General features: G+C 34.3%; 1 protein-coding gene across 1 annotated transcript in view; it reads right to left on the minus strand.

The window, feature by feature from the left end:
* Positions 1-2,389: 2,389 nt before the first annotated feature.
* Ythdc1 (YTH domain containing 1) overlaps positions 2,390-18,638 on the minus strand; it is a gene marked incomplete in the record, with an annotated part of 30,440 nt that continues 14,191 nt past the window's right edge. Inside the window, 11 exon segments of the mRNA XM_005392822.2 lie at positions 2,390-3,695; positions 5,626-5,760; positions 7,439-7,501; positions 7,604-7,643; positions 7,740-7,776; positions 8,962-9,044; positions 11,546-11,712; positions 12,929-13,013; positions 16,946-17,063; positions 17,145-17,253; positions 18,460-18,554. Of these exon segments, the coding sequence (XP_005392879.2) occupies positions 3,471-3,695; positions 5,626-5,760; positions 7,439-7,501; positions 7,604-7,643; positions 7,740-7,776; positions 8,962-9,044; positions 11,546-11,712; positions 12,929-13,013; positions 16,946-17,063; positions 17,145-17,253; positions 18,460-18,554 (1,157 nt within the window).

Below are 18,638 nucleotides of genomic sequence, written 5' to 3' on the forward strand. Positions count from 1 at the left end.
ACATATGACTTTTAACAGAATTTATTAGCCATTAAGAACCCCTTGGAAACTAAAGCTAAATGTAGCCTCCATGCTAACCACTTAATGTCAAAGCACCTGAGTAACTTCAGAGACCCTCGGGGCTGGGGATTTAGCTCAGCGGAAAAGTGCCTGCCTGGCAAGCCCAAGGTCGTGAGTGCGGTTCCTGGTACCGGAGAAAAACCAAAAAAAGACCAAAAAAAAAAAAAAAAAAAAAAAAACTTCAGAGACCCTCAACATTTCAGATTTGACCTGTCATACATAAAAATCATTAGCAAGATTCAAATCATTCAGTTCCCACATGCAAATTTACAACTAAGAGCAACATGGGTTAAGATTTTGAGACAGACAAGGCAAAATGACCCATCTGACAGAGTAAAAAATGTTACTCTGTCCTATGTGCAAGTTTCGGTTATCAAACTGCATTAGGAATGTTTTCTATGCAAAATTTAAAAGATCAGAATAAAATGACTCCTGAGTGTCACAGACACCCTTACCCTGACAGGCAAGAAAACTTGGCATGACCAAGTAAATGGAAGCAACAAGCCTCCTTTCTATCTCAAGAACCTGACATGCCCAAGGACAGGCGACTTTTCAGTGTTCTGCCAAGGCAGACTCTACATCTTTCAGAAAGACCAAAATATTGCATAGCAGAAAACAGCCAAAAGCAGATACCTTCAAGTTCTAGTTCAATGCATTCAATGGACATACTCAATTGTTTATCACCTTACTTGGGAATAGCTTTTTCTGATTTAATAACCATGGACGTGACCACAAGCTCTTCTGGCTTGCAAGCTAAACAGTTTAAGAAAAATAAACAGATCCAGTTTCTTTTGACAGCAGACTGGATTGAGGGGAGGAGGTGTAAGAATTCTTTTCTGGAACTGATATGAACATTGAGTGGAAGTCTTTGTCCTTCTAACAGTACTAGCTGGATCACAGAGGCCGTTAACATGATAGAGGCCATTTTCAGAGCATTTATATTATGCCTGAGTAAAAGTCATCATACAGGAAAAGCAAATCCAAGAGAATTACATGTCTCAATCTAGTCTCACTCCTTTAACTTTTACTGTAGGCAAAAAAATCTCTACCTGGATTTCTGAATTCTCAATGACTTAACATTTTCTGTTTTTTTGAGTGACTGAACACATGACACTGATAGAAACTTTTCGAGTCACAGTATTGTGCAGTACATGAAAAAAACTGCTCTTCACAGTGATAAAACCTATTACAAAAGTCCTCAAATAATTATGTGGAGGTATGCAATCATTAGCTAGATTTAACCAGCTTATAAAGGTAAATACGTAAAATATGTTGTACACAATTTTACGCTCAACAGTTAACCCACATTTGTAGAATGATATCCAATACTTTGTGAATTAATGTTGATTTTTAGAATATATCACACAATACTAAGCTCTTACTACCCCAAACCCAAGGTATAACATCTAAGTGAATGGACTCAAAAAACCCTCTGCTTTATGAAGTCTGAAGGTAACATTACTATTTATAATCCTCAGCAGAAATTCCCATCATTTCAGTATTAGTTTATGTTCTACTTCTTTTTGCAAGGTGATGAGGTATGCCTTTGTCAAATGGAATAAAAATATGAGTTGAATCTTGGTCTTATCAACTAATACTTTGTAATATTGGGCAAACTTGCAAGTCTTACTGAATCCATTTCCTAAGTGTAGCAACTCAGATGTGAAGTACATCAGTGTACACACACGTGTGCTGCACACACTGAGCATGTCATATGATTTAGACTTTGTTATATTTCAGAAAAATAATTTTAATATTACCTGTTTTCATAACTGATTAATTCATAAAATAGCATTTTCAGTGATTGCTCCAAATCTCAAAAATTTTTTAGTATTTAAGAACTTCAAAAAATATCAAATACTAAGAAAAAAAAAATCAACTACTGCGTAACACAATATGATAAATATAAAATGTTGAGAGATAACAGATTTAACCATCATTAAATGGTTTAACGGCAACTGCAAAATGACAACCACTTTCCTTTATAAAAAAAAGAAACTGTTCATGTTTTCGCCTCTCAACACTACATAAATTTTAACATAAATTCAGTCTGTAATTTGAGCCAAGTTAAACTATTTATTGTGAAATTGTACAGGAAAGTACTTTAAATGTTCGTATGTGTCCTTCAAAAGTAAAACTGCTTTCTTTGCTTCAGGACAATGCAGATTAAATGTAAGCTGTATTGGGATTTGGTACAGATTGCAACTATGACATTCTTATACAAACAAAAAAAGCAAACATTCAAATATCTTCAAGTATTTCACTTCATGAAAACCAACACTACAGGTGTAATGCCAGAAACTGAGATACAAAAAATTCTCGCATAAACTGTTTCTTTGCGTGCCTCTACTTCTATTTTATACCCTGTTAAAAGTAGGAGGGCGTGCCAGTTGATATATGCAACTGTAAAATAATTAAATTTTGGTCTATTTAAGAAGTGAAATAGAAAACTTTACAAAGTAGATTACAGGAAATGAAAAAAAAAATGATTAAGGATTATTTCTGTGATCAGCATAGCACTCAAAATGTTACCAGATATATAAATATTTAGCCAAAATACCAACATGATGTTACCATGTAGCGTAAGTTTTTATATTTTTATGTCCATCAAATGAACAGTAAAACAAACTGGCAATTAGACAAGAAATAAAACAGGGAAGTGTCCATCTTTACCAATTTATTTTATACAAAACAGTAGCAATGTAGAATATGGGAATTATCTTCTGCTGCCACGCAAGCAAGTTGTGAACATTCCAAGCCAATGTATACAGTTTGAAGGGGAAGGCTAAACAATAGCATCAATCATGCTACTGAACATAAGAATTTATTTAAAAAGATTAAAAATTAGATAGCAATGTCTTCTAAATATTGCTCTCATCATTGAAGACTAATGAAAAATAAAGTCTTTGTAAGTTTAAAAAAAAAAAAAAAGAAAAAACCAAGAGGCTGCTACAACACTGCCATATAGTCAAACCACCATATTCCAGTATTTCCATACGTGATAGCAGCATTATTTTTACTGAACCGTGTACAACTACATGTAGAAATACATCAAAGCAAAATACCATGGCAGTTATCTTAAGATTGAAAAGAAAGAAAGTAAAAAACAACTCTATAATGAACACACTATAAGATGAACATTTATGGAGAACGAGTCAGTATCTACATTCCTGGACTGTTCCATTCTGCCTCTCAATGAAAGTGTCAAACTCAACTGTCAACTGCATTTTTGGCCAATTTGAGTTTTTCCAGTTCTTATTATACTGCATGCTTGGAACAAAGAGGTGATAGTAAATCCTTCTACACAGTGAACTTTAAGAAGACAGCTGAAAATAAACTTACTACTTGTAAACACACACAAAAAAAAAATACAAGGTTTTTTTTAACTTCAATCAGTGCCTCCAAAGACTCTATCTTCGATATCGACCTCTCTCCCCTCGGTCTCTGTCCCGGTCACAAAGTCGCTCTCTCTCTCTTTCTCGGTCACGTCCTCTATCTCGCTCTCTGTCTCTTCTATTATCTCTAGGGCGGTCTCGCTCCCGCTCCCGGTCTCTTTCACGGGGTCTACTTCTCCGACCACTGACAACAGCTTGTGTGCGACGAAGGAAATCATCCACCCTCATATCGTAGTCATGCTAGAAAACAGAAGAAATGGGTTAGATATGCCAAAAATTTCAATGGAATTGAAAGAAATTTTTAAAAGAGAAGAAATTTTTAAAATATACTACTTTGTAGGACCTTGTTCAGAGAAATAGGATTTTGGAGGCTTAATTACACATTTACATAGATATAAATCTATTCATGTAGGTCCTACTTGATTTGACTTTCTTACCTGTCAGTTTAATGAGATTTAGGCCAAAATTATCACTTAATCATTACTATCAACCACTACTCTTGGATGCTGCCCATTATGCTAAACATCACCAACGTGGTTTCATGCAAAGGCTAACTTTTTACCTTCCCTTCAACAATGCAAGACATAACAGAACTCTGCCCTTTTTGAAACCAGAAATACTATGATCCAGATTTCTTTAAATTGTTAACTACAGAATGTGATGCACTGCAAGAAAGTAAGTATTTCAGTAAGAGTATGAAGTCCGTCCCATAGTTTACAATGCACTGAAAGATGAAGAGGTCAGAGGAGTGACCCTTGCTCTAGGTTAAGCTTTCTACTCAGTTCTCAGGCTCATCTTTATTTACTGAATTTGGTCTGTTTTCAGTTAGCCTAAATGTGTAAAGCATAAAGTTCAAAATGTAATTGCACCTAACCTTTCATATATATGGAATATATGCTAACAGGTTTATTATAAAGGTCTACAAAATAGAACTTAACAATGGCAAGTATACATCAGTAGGACACTTCCTGTCTTAAAAACCATTAGCATTTATAGAAGGCATTTTAAGACATCATAGTTCATCTAATCATCTAATCCAGCACACAGAGGCTGTATTTTTCCCTCCTGTGCGCCTGAAAATACCACTTTCAAGTTAGTCAAGATTCTCAAATTAGTTTATAGGATGTTAAAGGTCCTAAAATTTGATTTATTTTGAAGGATTACAATTTTTATGAGAAGAAAGAAAGAAATGACAATTCATAAAAATGCCTCAAAGACAGGCTAGGAATCTTGTGTTCTGGCTAACTCTCAAATATGTATATTCTTCTTATTACTTGGAAGATAAAAAAAAGTTTATTTGGCTCCACAGAACACTCAACATCCTGAAGAGTGTGTGTGTGGGGAGGAAACAGCTTGTACATCCTTTTTTAACAAAGCAACTACCTTTACATGTATAAAACAATGTGCATACAGATTATGCGTCCAACAAGTACAAGACAACTTCCAGTTTTTAAAATAAAAATTCTACTGGGAAGAAAAGAAAAACAATGCCAGTATAATGAAAACCCATAAACCTCCGAAGTAGAGGTTGACTTCCATCTGTCTGCAGAGATCAAAAAAGCTTGTCAAGGGGCTAGGGATTTAGCACAGCGGCACAGCGCCTGCCTGGCAAGTGCAAGGTTGTGAGTTCGATTCCCAGTACTGGAAACCCGCCCCCCAAAAAAAGCTTGTCAACAAGAGTGATTATTTTTCTCTATTTCTTAAAAACTGCTTATTTGTCAATCTTAGAAACTAGAGGTAAAGGAGAGGTAGAACAACTTACTTGTTTAGTAGTTTTAAGAAAACTTGGTATAAATAACTACAGGAGATAAGACTATCTGTTAAAATATACCATCTCGTCTCCAAAAATTCAGTCATACAAGGAAATAACCTAGCTAGTATTATATACTTAAAATATTACCAAAGTTTTATATGAACTTACTAAAACTTAAGTAGCTTATGATTCAACTAGTAAAAGGAAAAGAAATCTAAATAACTCAAAGCATATCATCAACCACTCCTGGTAAAAATAAGTTGTGACTTACTCCAAAACTCTGTCACTGACCATAACCTGATGTGTCTACATTTAAATTACCTACACATCATTAAACAAAATCTGGTATCCCCACATTTAAATTACCTACAGAATTCTAAGTAGTTCCCTCACACCTCTGCCTTCCTTTGCACTTACTACTCGTTTATCTCTGTATCTTGCTTCGTGTGGTACTGCATGATGTCCTGAGTAAGGGGGGTGAGCTTGAGGAGGTGGAGCATGGTGTTGATAGTAAGGATGGTGTGGAGGCTGTTCCAGTCCTGGGTAAGGGGGCTAAAGAAATAAATTAAAAAAAAAAAAAAAATTATTTTCATAAGAATATACCAAATGTCCTTTTTAAAAACCCATTCTGAGAATTCCCCTTTCCAAACCACCAAACCCAAACAAATGTGTAGTGATTTACTTTGATATATTTAAGGTTCTTCAAGATATGCTTTTTGTTGAAAAGGAAGTATTTGTAAGAAACTGTGCTTATGCATCTTCTAAGACCTAACATGTTTATAATTTTTCTAAAAATATTAAATTCTAGTAGAGAGAAGGCGTGGTGATGCATGCCTGTAATCCCATCACTCGGGAAGCTAAGGCAGGAAGATCACCGTGAGTTCGAAGCCAGCACAGTGAGTTCAAGGCCAGCCTGAAGTATATAGCAAGACCCTGCCTTGAAAAGAAAAAATGAAAAAAAAAAAAAAATTCTAATACAGAAAACTCTGATAGGATAGCACGGTATTTCCTTAGAGTTAGGCACTATCCCAAGACAGTACCTCTCTCATTAAATTCTGACAACAAATCTATGACATAGGTACTATTATTCATACTTGACAAAAAGGAAAAAGTGAGGTACCTAATTAAGCGGTACAGTCAAGATGCAACAGCAAGCATTGTGGTTCTACTTCAGTGATTTGGCTAAACACTGCACAGATCTACTCTCAATAACAATAACAAACAGTAAAAGGTAATAACCTTTAGCATTATAAAATGAATAAAGGTCAAATAAAAGATTATTTTCACTGTCAAATTCATGTATTAAACATTTCAATGTTTTTAATTTCACAAATTCACCAGAAATTTAACCTGTACACAGTAGTATGAAACCATATACTGTAAAGCAAAAAGTTGAAGATGTCACACACTTAAAAGTAGCATTTAAAATAAAAACAGAATAAAGAAACAGACAATACGATGAAGTATTTATTACTGAAATTGTAATGGTAATGTACTCTAATAATACCCAGTTTTCTTAAAGAAAAAAACTAAAAGTAAGAGGATTTAATCAATTTAAACAAAGCTAAATTTACTGAGCATTATATTAGGTACCATGTACTTTTTCTAAATTTAAAAATATCTTCTCAATAATCCTAAGGGGGTTTATAAAATTCCATTAAATGCTGAGTTACTCAAGAATACACATAATGACCCTGCCTTATACAGAATACTAGCTGATGAGTCCAAAAATAAACACCCACTGAATTTTGCAGATGAGGAAAACTAAGGGATACAGTATAAAATTTATGCCATGTGTGATGGTGCATGCCTATAATCCCAGCACTCGGGAGGCTGAGGCAGGAGGATCGATCAATGGGAGTTCAAGGTCAGCCTGGGCTACAAAGTGAGTTCGAGGCCAGATTGAATTGCATAGCAAGACCCTGTGTCTCAACAACGCCCTCCCCAAAAAAGTATAAAATGTATTACAGATCACAGAATTAGAGAATGTATCTGAACCTCCAGGTAGAGCCTGCACCAACAAACCACTACCATAAAGTGCTACTGAATATCTAAATTAAGCTTACGCTATTAAAACAACTTACACGTTTTAGGAACAGCATGCAATTACTTACTGCCAAACATTTCTACTTTAAGTTCTCTTAATAACTGTAACCATCATATTCTAAGCAAGCACTCAAAACACTGGAACTGCAAATGAAGTTAATTACAAAAACAGAATAATACAAACCATTCCTTGCCATGGTGGTGGTGGTCCCATGTTATGAAATTCCCTCACATAATCATTGTAGGACTAAAATAAAAGATGATAATGTCAATAAGAATCATCTCAGGATTAAAAACAAAATCAGATCCTGGTTTTATCTACATTAAATATATAAAACTTAATGCTTACCCCATTTAAAAACACATCTCGGCGAACTCCTGAAAATCGTCTGTTGGGAATAAGATTTGTGAAACTAAATTCAGGTAATTCATAAACTAGTTCCAAGAATGCAATTCAAAGTGAAGGAAGAGTGAACCCAACTTACCTGTCTACTTCTTGGTATCTTGGGTCCTTTAAATACCCTGTTCAAACATCAAGCATTTCAGTAAATCAAATTTATATTTTTTATTATGGCATCATAATTAAACCTTCATTACCACCTGTTTTAATTCTTATGAAATATTTACTTTCAGTGATAACTATTATTATTCCACTTTCAAAGTTTCTTATTAAGTTAGGAGCTATGTAACTCAGTAATATCACAGAATGATAAATTTCTAGAGATTTTTCATATACATCTTCTAAGTTCATGACCCAAGTTTTGCTACAATTTCATTTTGCAACCATAGGGAAGACATGGACAGAGAATTATCTTGAGGACATTTGTAATAGAACTTCCTTAAAACAAACATTATCTTCTACCTTATACACACACGCCTTGCTAGACAGACCCCAGATTACATTTTAAAAAAATGTATATTCAATGAGGATGAACACAAAATTGCAAAAGTTGCAAAAATGAAGGTATATACATTTTAAATGAAGGAATCATGGTGATAAGAGGAAGAAATCCCCCCCCCACTTCTTTAATAAGAACCCAGCAAACTAAAATATAAAAATATCTGAGTGGTCATGTTATTAGGGAAAACTATTCACACTAGTACAACAAAACTTCCCACTGGAGAAAAGAATGAGGCTTCTATCAAACTACTTTTTATGTAAGAGTGTTATAAAGCTCACATAACCCCCAGTTTTAAATTGTCAAAGTTTCGATGAGTGTATGATTGTCTTCATTTAAATGATCACTTTTCTTGATTATACCTTGTTATTTTTTAAATTCCAGTAAAGAACAGGCTAGTTGAAAAGCTGTACTTAGATTAGGAATAAAATATTTTCTATTCTCTAAAATTATGACTTTTTACTTTAGAAAATACAACACAATTTAGTTTCTAATTAAAGGTGTATGTCACCTGAATCATTAATGGAACAAAAACAAAAACTTCAGATCATTTTTTCCCTATTATCTGAAACACATGTGCAGATGAATTTCCATTTTTGCAAAATTAGCAATTTCAGAAAATTTACAGATTATGATGACACACTGGAATTTTAAAAGTAGGAAGAATTACTAATGAGTACTACTAAAGATTTTTTCAGGTTAAGTAGTCATGTCCTAATTTTTTTTTATTTTTAAAACTATAGGATCATGACAGGTTTTTGTTTTAATTACTGTAAGTCAAGTATCTGCAGGATTATAAAATATTAACCTGGTCTCTGGTGAAACTCAGGGGGATAGTCAATCCTTGGTTTCTTTCTGCTGTTATGAATATCATAATCTTCTGGTCGACGCCTACACAAATTAGACACATTAGAAATTAAACCAAAAACTGCTGGGAGAACGAACAGCAAAGCAAGAGTTTTTGATGGAGATTAAGTACAAAGAATAGCTCATTACTTGCTTTAATTAATGGTAATTCTTGGTGAGCGAATTATCTTAACATTCCTAGATTTTAATAATTTAAATTCCTATGAACCAAACCTTAAATGCACCGCTGGAGGTACGTATTCTCTGCAATCTCATGCTATGATGAGATAACCGCAAATCTGATTAAAACATATAATCTGATTAAAACATATAAATCACATTTTAGTAGTCCAAACAAAAGTAAATGAGCCATCCTCAAATTAATGTAAATATCCAGTTAAACAAAACATTTATCCAAATGAAGTTGCCATTTAAGTAAAAATGAAGAAAAAAATCAAACTTACTATACAAGAGACAATTCTAAAATCTATATATTTAAACTTACTAATGTCATTTGAGGTTAAGTCTAACAATTTCTTGAATATTTTTCCTCTGCTTTGCAGAAAATTATACTTTTCATATGATAAAAATAGAAAGTCTGATATTTAATAGAACTACTTGCCAAGTTTTAAAAATGTAATACTTTAAAAAACTAATTTTTAAATATTCCTTAATATTTATTCTTTATATACTTAGTCACATTAATGAATTAAGAAAAATTTTCCAGTACCTTAGAATAAAATTATCTTTCATGAATTGGCAAGTAACGGGTTACAAACTTTAACAGATGATAAAACTAGTTCTAACTGTATTCTTTAGAAGAAATTTTACTGCTTGCAGAGGACTGCTCTTTACCTTCATAAATCTTCAAGGTTAAAGCATTACATCATACAATATACTTCATTTTCTTAGCATTTAAAACTAAATGAACGTTTTAGAAATCCAAAATATTTAGCAAATACGTTTTTACTCATAATGCCAAATAAAAACTATACTAACCTGACATCACTTTTTTTAGCTATTTCTGAGTATTAACTAGTTGTTAATTTCTACAATAAACTTCATTCAAACTGTAAAGTTAAGTGCAATGCAATATCCCCAACCCCCCAACAGAATAAAAACAGTTGCATCTATAATAAATAATACTAAGAAAATTAAAAGCTGTTTTAAAAAATAAACATACCGCTTTCTTGTAGTTTGGGGAGTGCATTTACGACCGGTATAAAACATGATAGTAACAGTTCATATAGTAGTCCAACTACTGACTTTAAGTTGTAAGCCACATACATAAATGGAGGCCCTGGCAGGCTTGAGAGAAGGTGTAGTGGTGTATAAGTATAGTTTGCAGTCCATTGCAAAACTGAGGTAAAAACTTCACTTGTATATATTGTATTGCACTGGAAATCTCTTAGCTTAAACTTCAAAAGACATCTTGGTGCTCAGTCCTTTTAGGCCAAAAGTAAGGGGCTCTGCCAGGTTTCCTCCTACCTATTCGACAATGTCCTTAAGAAATGGGACTCTTGTTGGATTATCTGTACCTACCAAAGGATGTTTCCACCAAAAGGAAACTTAACCAAAGGTTTCATCCCATCAACCACATCCAATAGTCTTTAGCAGAATATTTTAGATTTAGCTGTATGCAAAGCTACACAAGGGAAGGTGTTGGGTAGAAGGGCTTAAACCAGTCCTTTGCAAAGACTTCTCTCCAATTCTGTAACAAGTTAAACCCCCTTTTCCTGGAAAATGCTGTTTAGTTCATAAAGTAGTGATCAATAACCATGGCGATCCTCTAAAAACCACTTTAAGTCCACAGGTACTGCCAGCATCTGGAAAAGTTGTAAACAGACACAGCAACAGCCCTTCGTTTTGGTTTGTTGCCGGGTCTCCCAGGGCCACTTGATCCCCTTTGGAAAGAACCTATTGTTTTCAGAAGCTCAGCAAGATGTGTGAATTCATTGGGTACATGTTAGAGAATATCTGGCAATGGGTTAACACATCACGGTGACAAAATCTGAAAGAGTCCCAGTAATGCTCCTCTTGAACATCAAAATAACTTAAAATATTTTATCCTCTAAATGAGGCGTCATCTTCTGAAAAAACATAAGTGATCCTTTATAAAAGTCCCATATCTGATAAGGTTTATCCAGAGACACACCTGAAAGAAAAGGCTTTTTACAAAATATTAACAATTTTTTCAAATAAAGACATCCTCCTCTTCCTCCTTTCTAGCCTGTTATTAGCAACAAATGCCTACCTCATTTCCTTTTGTACTGTATTATCAGAGTATTATTGAATCTAAACTGGTTATCACTCTTTAACAAACTTTTTTTTTGCATAAGGAAAGATCCCCATATTCCTCTTGAAAAATGACTGAGACCAAGGTGACCATGTGAAATCCTCAATGAAGCCACAAACTAGTCCATGCAGCTTGATTTGAGGATTTTCTCTTTCTTCTTTACCGCAGGACAAACTTTTGACGAATCACATTGCTCCATCATGTTATCCTGATACATGTGCCTACTATCAGTCCAAAGAACGTTTCTAACCTTCCCACATCCCGGACTGGTTCTCGACGGGATGGACGTCCTCTTGACCTGGGCTGAGAATGCATTCTTCTCTTGTGACGCATTTTATGAATGAGCTGATACAAGTCAATACTTTCATCGGGGGGAAAGAGAAGACAAAGTTGGGTTCCACACTCAAGTTCAATTTCCTAGAATAAGAAAGTAGCCATTTTTAAGACAAAAAGAGAACATTTTAAGAAACTTGTATTTTCCTGATGAACAAGAGCAAAAACTGATGTGGAGGATTTCTCCCCAAGAATGATCACCCTGGAAAAATCAAAGGAATACTTCTTTACAGAAAATATAAAAATATTAGAACACAGTAATCCATCTTAATATAATAATGTAAGAAACATAAATGATTGTGTGTGTGGCAACAACCGTAATAATTACAGACTAGTAAATCATGGAAATACTAAACAATGGCAGGCTAATCTATAGGTTATCAACTAAATTTTATTTTCAAAATTACTAAAGTACAGTAATCAAAGTGAGATTATAACTTACCAACTTTAAAATTTAGTTTCATTTTTAATAATCAACATTTTCACTTAATGAGGGAATGAAGACATAACTATTACTTCTGATTTAAAACTACACGTGGGAGCTACGAGCTTGAAAGGTTTGGATTTAGGTCAAACCACTATTCCTTTAGAAATATACAGAAATGTTATATGTTCAGAGGACTACTTTCTATTCACAAAACTTCAGCAAAGATGCTAAATGACAATTCTATAACGCACACTTCATACAAAATGCAGAAATTAGTAAACAGTGATAATACAAAGAAAAAGCATTTCAAATCAAGCTACTTCTCTTTAATCATCTTCCCTTCCATTTTATGAATAAAATTATCAGCTAGACAGGGTGGCATACTATTAACTTAATATGAGACGAAAGCAGGAGAAACCCAACTGTGAGCCCGGCCTGGGCAACTTAGCAAGACTTTGTCTCAAAAAATTAAAAAATGTCAGGCATGGTGCACACGCCTATAATCCTAGCCCTTGGGAAAGAGGTAAGTGGAACATTGCAAGTCTGAGGCTGGCCTGGGCTACACAGTGAACTCAAGGCCAGCCTATTAACTACACAGTGAGACCGTCTTCAAAAAAAAAAAGGCTAGTGAGGTAGCACAGTGTGAAGGATCTGGGTTCAACCATTATACTGACATATAAAGCTAAATTTCAACATTAGCTATCTTATTATTCAGTCATAATAACAGTAGTCATGTACTCCAAATATTATTTTCCTTTAACTTTTCATAATTCGTTTCTTTCAGAAGTGGCTTTAAAATGTCCTTCAATAAAGATCACTAGAACAGTTGACTAAGTGTACATGTTGTTCAAAGAATCACTCAAAACAACAAACCTGTCCATCACGTCCAATCTTTACTGGCTTATGTTCATTCCAAGGATTGGTGAGATGAGCCGACTTTGTGAAGGGTAATTCGCGCCTGAATACAAAGTAATACCAGTTATATTCTTTCCCAGAACCCTGCAAAAACTTTATACTTCAGTAGCCAATCACTATGTTAACTGTAATTTAAATGTGACTGAAATGGAAAAAATCACTGGTAGCATATGTTCTACAGTGTTCATTCAGAGACTAGCCTATTTGTTTTTCAAAACAAAAACAAAAACATGGATAATACAGAAGCTCCCTGACTTATAATGGTTATGTTGTGATAAATTCATGGTAAAATGAAAACACCTTAAATCAAAAGTGCATTCAGGAGTGTGTGGTGGTGTACCCAGCAACTAACAAGACTGAGGCAAGAGAACTGCAAGTTTCACAACAGCCTGGGCAGCTTAGTGGGACGCTGTCTCAAAATAAAATTTAAAAAGGCACCAGAGATGTGGCTCAGTGACACTATTTCCCTAGAATGTGCCAGGCCCACCTACTTTAATACTGCACCTCCAAAAGAGAAAGAAAGAAAAAACAAGAATATATTTAAAACATTCAACTTATCAAACACCAAAGGGGCTGGGGATTTAGCTCAGCGGCACAGCAGCTGCCTGGCAAGCGCATGGTCGTGTTCGATTCCTGGTACAGGGAAAAAAAAAAAAAAAAAACAAAACAAAACAAAAAAAAAAACGAACACCAAAGCTCAGTAACGAAGTACAATGCAGAGCAACCCTTCACCCTAGTGATTGTGTGGCTGACAGAACTGCAGCTCACTGCCCAGACCAGCATCCCACGAGCACTGCCTATCACTACTCTGGGAAAAAAGCCAACATTCAAAATTCCAGGTAAACTTTCTACTGAATACCTATCACTTTTACATGGAAGTAAAGTCAAAAGTCAAGCCATTTCAAGTCAGGGACCACTTGTAGAACTTAAGAACAAGGACCTGAAGTATTTAATGCACTAAATATTAAAGTACCCTCCTGAACTATTATTAGGTACCCTCCTGAACTATAACTATAATGATACTTTAACAGAACTTGTATCAAAATAATTATTTTCTTTAAAAACACCATTTTTAGGTCAGCCTAAAATACTTTAAAACAGAAGCCCAAATCTTTCTGCCCAAAATTTTATATCCAACATTAGTAGGATGGACTACTGAGGTCTCTAACGTCTTCCATTGCTATATACCATACATTCCCACAACATGTCAGTAAAACAGCCACTAAGTTAAAGAATATGAAGATTAAATAATCTATTAACAAACAAAACTTTTCTTTTACAATTACACAGATGTCCTCATCAATGCAAAAATGAAGGTTAATACAAGTAACTAAATCTCTTGCAAGCTATTTAAAAACGAGTAATTATTGTCTCAAGGCCAAGAAAGCATCCTTTCCCAAATATTGTACAATGGCATCAATACTGTTTCCTTTTGCCTTTACAACCATACAAACATATAAAAATGTCCACCACCTCTCTGCTAAACACTCACCATCTTGTTTCCCCAAAAAACTGTCACCAAACTTGAAATTTTTAAATTGTAACTGCAGCTTTAATTTCTAACAATACAAAAACCTCAAGGTAGCATAGCACAGCCTTACCATTCCAATACAGCATCTGAATATTTTAAGTATGCATTTTTTTTGTTAATAGCATTTATGTTATTACATGGGCAATTATTTCCATATGATAATACACTTAAGAGACAAACTATAATTCACTCATCTAGTTTTCTCTTCAGGAAAATTTAGATGGCATCCTAATTTTCCTACAGAAAGTAAAGTAATGATAGGCTATTTCTACATACAATTTTTTGCTGCTCAGTTAACAAATTATACACCACTTGCACTCTTATCTTGGCCAATGTCTGTTCAGTTCTTCACTATCCCACAGTAATAGTTTAGACTGTTCCACATTACTACCTATCTTTGTCTTCTGTTCTTTTACGTACTATTCCATAAAATAACAAGGCTCCACCCCCAATTCTATATCCCTCAATGGTTTGTTTCCATGCTCTACTTGTGCTAATATGAGTTCCTAAGAATCATTTTTCCTTGTCTATTCCTAACCAACTCCTTCATTATCTTTTTTTTTTTTTTTTGGTTTTTCTCCGATACCGGGAACCGAACTCGTGACCTTGCGCTTGCCAGGCAGGCACTTTGCCGCTGAGCTAAATCCCCAGCCCCTTCCTTCATCATCTTTAAAGTCAACTTATAATTCAAAGAACTGACATGGTCTCTTTCAGATAACATTAAAAATTAATGTATGAGGTAAATTTTCATGTACCATAAAAGCATAATTAGCTTTTTATTACCACTAATAGTAGTAACGACTGTGTTCAAAATAAGACCGATTTTTTAAGTAAACTTTTTAATCCTTATTAACACGTTTTTGGTTACATTTCTCACAGGGACTGGCACATGTATGTTAACACAGCTGAGTTCATTGCCTACTCCTTTTCTTCCCTCCCCTCCATCTTTTGTTCTCCTTTTCTTCCCCTTTGCATAACATCTAGCTTCCTCTTTCCTATTATCTATCTTTTACTTTGCTATTTATTTATACTTCGGGTTTCCCATGTAAGAAAACCAACAATATTTAAATTAGTGTCTGACTTATTTCACTTGTCATTAGTCTCAAAGCATACCTATTTTCCTACAAATAATGCTAACTTATCCTTTACAACAGAATACTCCACTGGGTATCAATACCACATTTTTTTTTCCCTATTTACCTAGCCATTCCTCTGTCGATGGACATATAAGCCATTTCCAAGACTAGCTATTATAAACTGTGCTGCAGTACACAAGGAGGCATGTACCCCTGTGATGTGATGTGTTTTACTCTTTAGGGAAGATAACAAGGGCAACGGCGCCTTGTCACAGCACTTAATATTGTTTGATTTCTTGGGGATGCCAATCTTTCTGGAGTTAATATGAAATCTCAGTGTTTTAATTTACATTTCTCTAATGGTGAGAAATACTCAAACTTTTTCATGTATTCAATGGCCATTTGTACTTTTTATGAGAAGTATTCATTTTGGTTGTCTATTTTTTGATAGGTCTTTAATGCAGGGGGGGGATTTCTAATTTTTGAGTTCTTTCAGTGTCTACACATTAGTCTTTTGTCTAAGGAATAGCTGGCATATATTTTCCCCATTCTTTAGGTTGTCTCTTCATTGTGCTGGTTGTTCCTCTTGCTGTGTAGAAGCTTTTTAATTTGACATAATCCCTTTTTTGATTTTTTGATGTTATTTCTGTGCAAATGGGGTTCTGTTTAGAAAGTCCTTCTTTACAGCCATGTCTTCAGAGGTTTTACCTATTTTATGTTCCAGCAAATTATGTCTACTTTAGTACTCAGACCTTTTATCTATTTTGATTAAAAAGTTAAATCTGCATCCTATTTTAAAAGATCACAATCTCAACTAAGCATGTATTGCTAACTTCTCTAAGCAACACCTAATTGTTCACAGCCAAATCAGTTATGTTCAAAACTGTTAGTCAATTCAAGGAGTATTTAATGTCACACTCCACAGTTATTAAGACATGTAAAAGGGCTGGGGATTTAGCTCAGCGGCAAAAGCGCCTGCCTGGCAAGCGCAAGGTCATGAGTTCGGTTCCCAGTACCAGAGAAAAACCAAAAAAAAAAAAAAAAAGACATGTTAAATAATTAAATTTACCTAGATATGACAAACATTCCAAGCAATCAAAATACAACAACTTCTTAAAGACATCTTTGAATCTCAGACTGGATTATAAAGACAATGACAAGATAAGGTAAAGAATATGTTGTTTTTACTTTTAATGCTTACATTTCATTGAAATCAGTATAGGAACGAGGGGTGGGAGAAGGCAGTAAGTATACAAACCACAAAAAATAATAAACTAAACCACTACTGACCTCTAACATTATTCCCAACTGACAGTCAACTCCAAACAACAGCAACTGTAATGATCTATACTAAAATGCACAACTTACCTGCAAATCCAGTCAATTTTAAAGACACCGCCCAGCATTTTAGCACTCATTCCTGCTGGAAGAACCCAGTGTATAGGAGACCCTCCATGGTGTGATTCTGAAGAAAGTCTTGCAAAGCCTATGAGAATCAGAAGACCAAATAGTATGGAGATAATATAATAAATTTTTTTTGTTATGACCATATTATTTTTGTTCTTACCTTGAAATTTTCCACTTTCTCTGACAGAAAATATTAAGATAACACTCCTTGCAGATCTAAATGCTAGATTTAATTTCTTCTCATTTACAGGCAGTGTGGACCATACACCCTATATAAGTAAACAAACTGAAATTAACTGCAAATTCAATTTATAAAAGATCAAATGCTACAGATTTCAGTGAGCTTTAAATTCTATAAAACTACAATGAAGAAAGACCTTATTCATCTGCTACGAACATAACGTAGGTGTTAACTTATAAAAAATTCATGAAAAACATGGATGAGGGGCTGGGAATTTAGCTCAGCGGCAAAAGCGCCTGCCTGGCATGCACAAGGTCGTGAGTTCGGTTCCCGGTACCGGAGAAAAACCAAAAAGAAAAAACCAAAAAAAGAAAAACATGGATGAAATTACCAACTTTACAAAATCATTAAAGCAAGAGTATGGTGATCAAATCTTACTAGATGGACTTCTATATACTGAAACTGCCTACCATTGTTTTAAAATCACATCCATTTACTCTTTATGCCATGTGAAAGTGAACCAGTTGTATGTTTATCTCCCAGAATGTATGCTCAATCTAATAATTTAAAATGACTTTGTTATTAAAACCATAAATGAAAAATTCCTGTCGAGATTGTAACATTTCTGAAGTTTTTCTACTTACTTTCAAATTTTTATGTAATGTACAGCTGGAATGAGTATGTACTTCTGAGAAACATTTTAACCAGTTCTTCATCCAAGAAAAACAAAGACATGAAAGTAAGGCGGAAGCTATAATTCAGCTCCAAATCATCTGCTCATACACGCTGCAGTTACTCAGTCACGCTAAGTGTTTAATTACATGACCCTAATTCCACTTCAGCTGAAAAGAACACATTACACACTAAATCCAAGTAATCTCACTTCTAAAAAATGTTAGAAAATTTCCACAAAGTAGTTATTTTTCAAAAAGGGCTCAAAGTATAAAATAGCCCCATAATACAGAAATCGACTGGCTAAGGAAACTTTTTAAAGTATTAATATAATTTATTAGCTACTATATTCGCAAAAAAAGAGAAACAGATCTCTTCTAGTATAAACTATAGTCTTCCATAATGATTACTGTGACTTTTAAAGTCATATTTACAATACTTAAATTAGTACTAAACTGCCTAACTAGCCACAGAGCAGGGTCCTAAATGGAAAGTGGGCTGCAGATCTTGTAAAGCTTTAATGAAAAATCACCCTCTCTTAAGCTACTGTAGACACTTGGGTCTATCTCCCCATTTAAAAATGTCAAGAGTAGGACAGTTTCAACAGAACTGAAGCTAATACCTTAGCTTTGGCAAGAGACACATTCTCATGGTTGTTACTCTTTATGAGGAAAAATCTTGCATCCTGAAGGACATATTTGAGTTTACTGGTTTGATCTGAAAGAAAGAAATCCAAATTGATTAACCACAAACCAGCATCACCCTCCACAACCCAGTTAAACTTTTAAAACTCAATAATCA

The sequence above is a fragment of the Chinchilla lanigera genome, unplaced genomic scaffold (assembly GCF_000276665.1).
Source record: "Chinchilla lanigera isolate Chin_1 unplaced genomic scaffold, ChiLan1.0 scaffold00046, whole genome shotgun sequence".
Taxonomy (NCBI): Eukaryota; Metazoa; Chordata; class Mammalia; order Rodentia; family Chinchillidae; genus Chinchilla; species Chinchilla lanigera.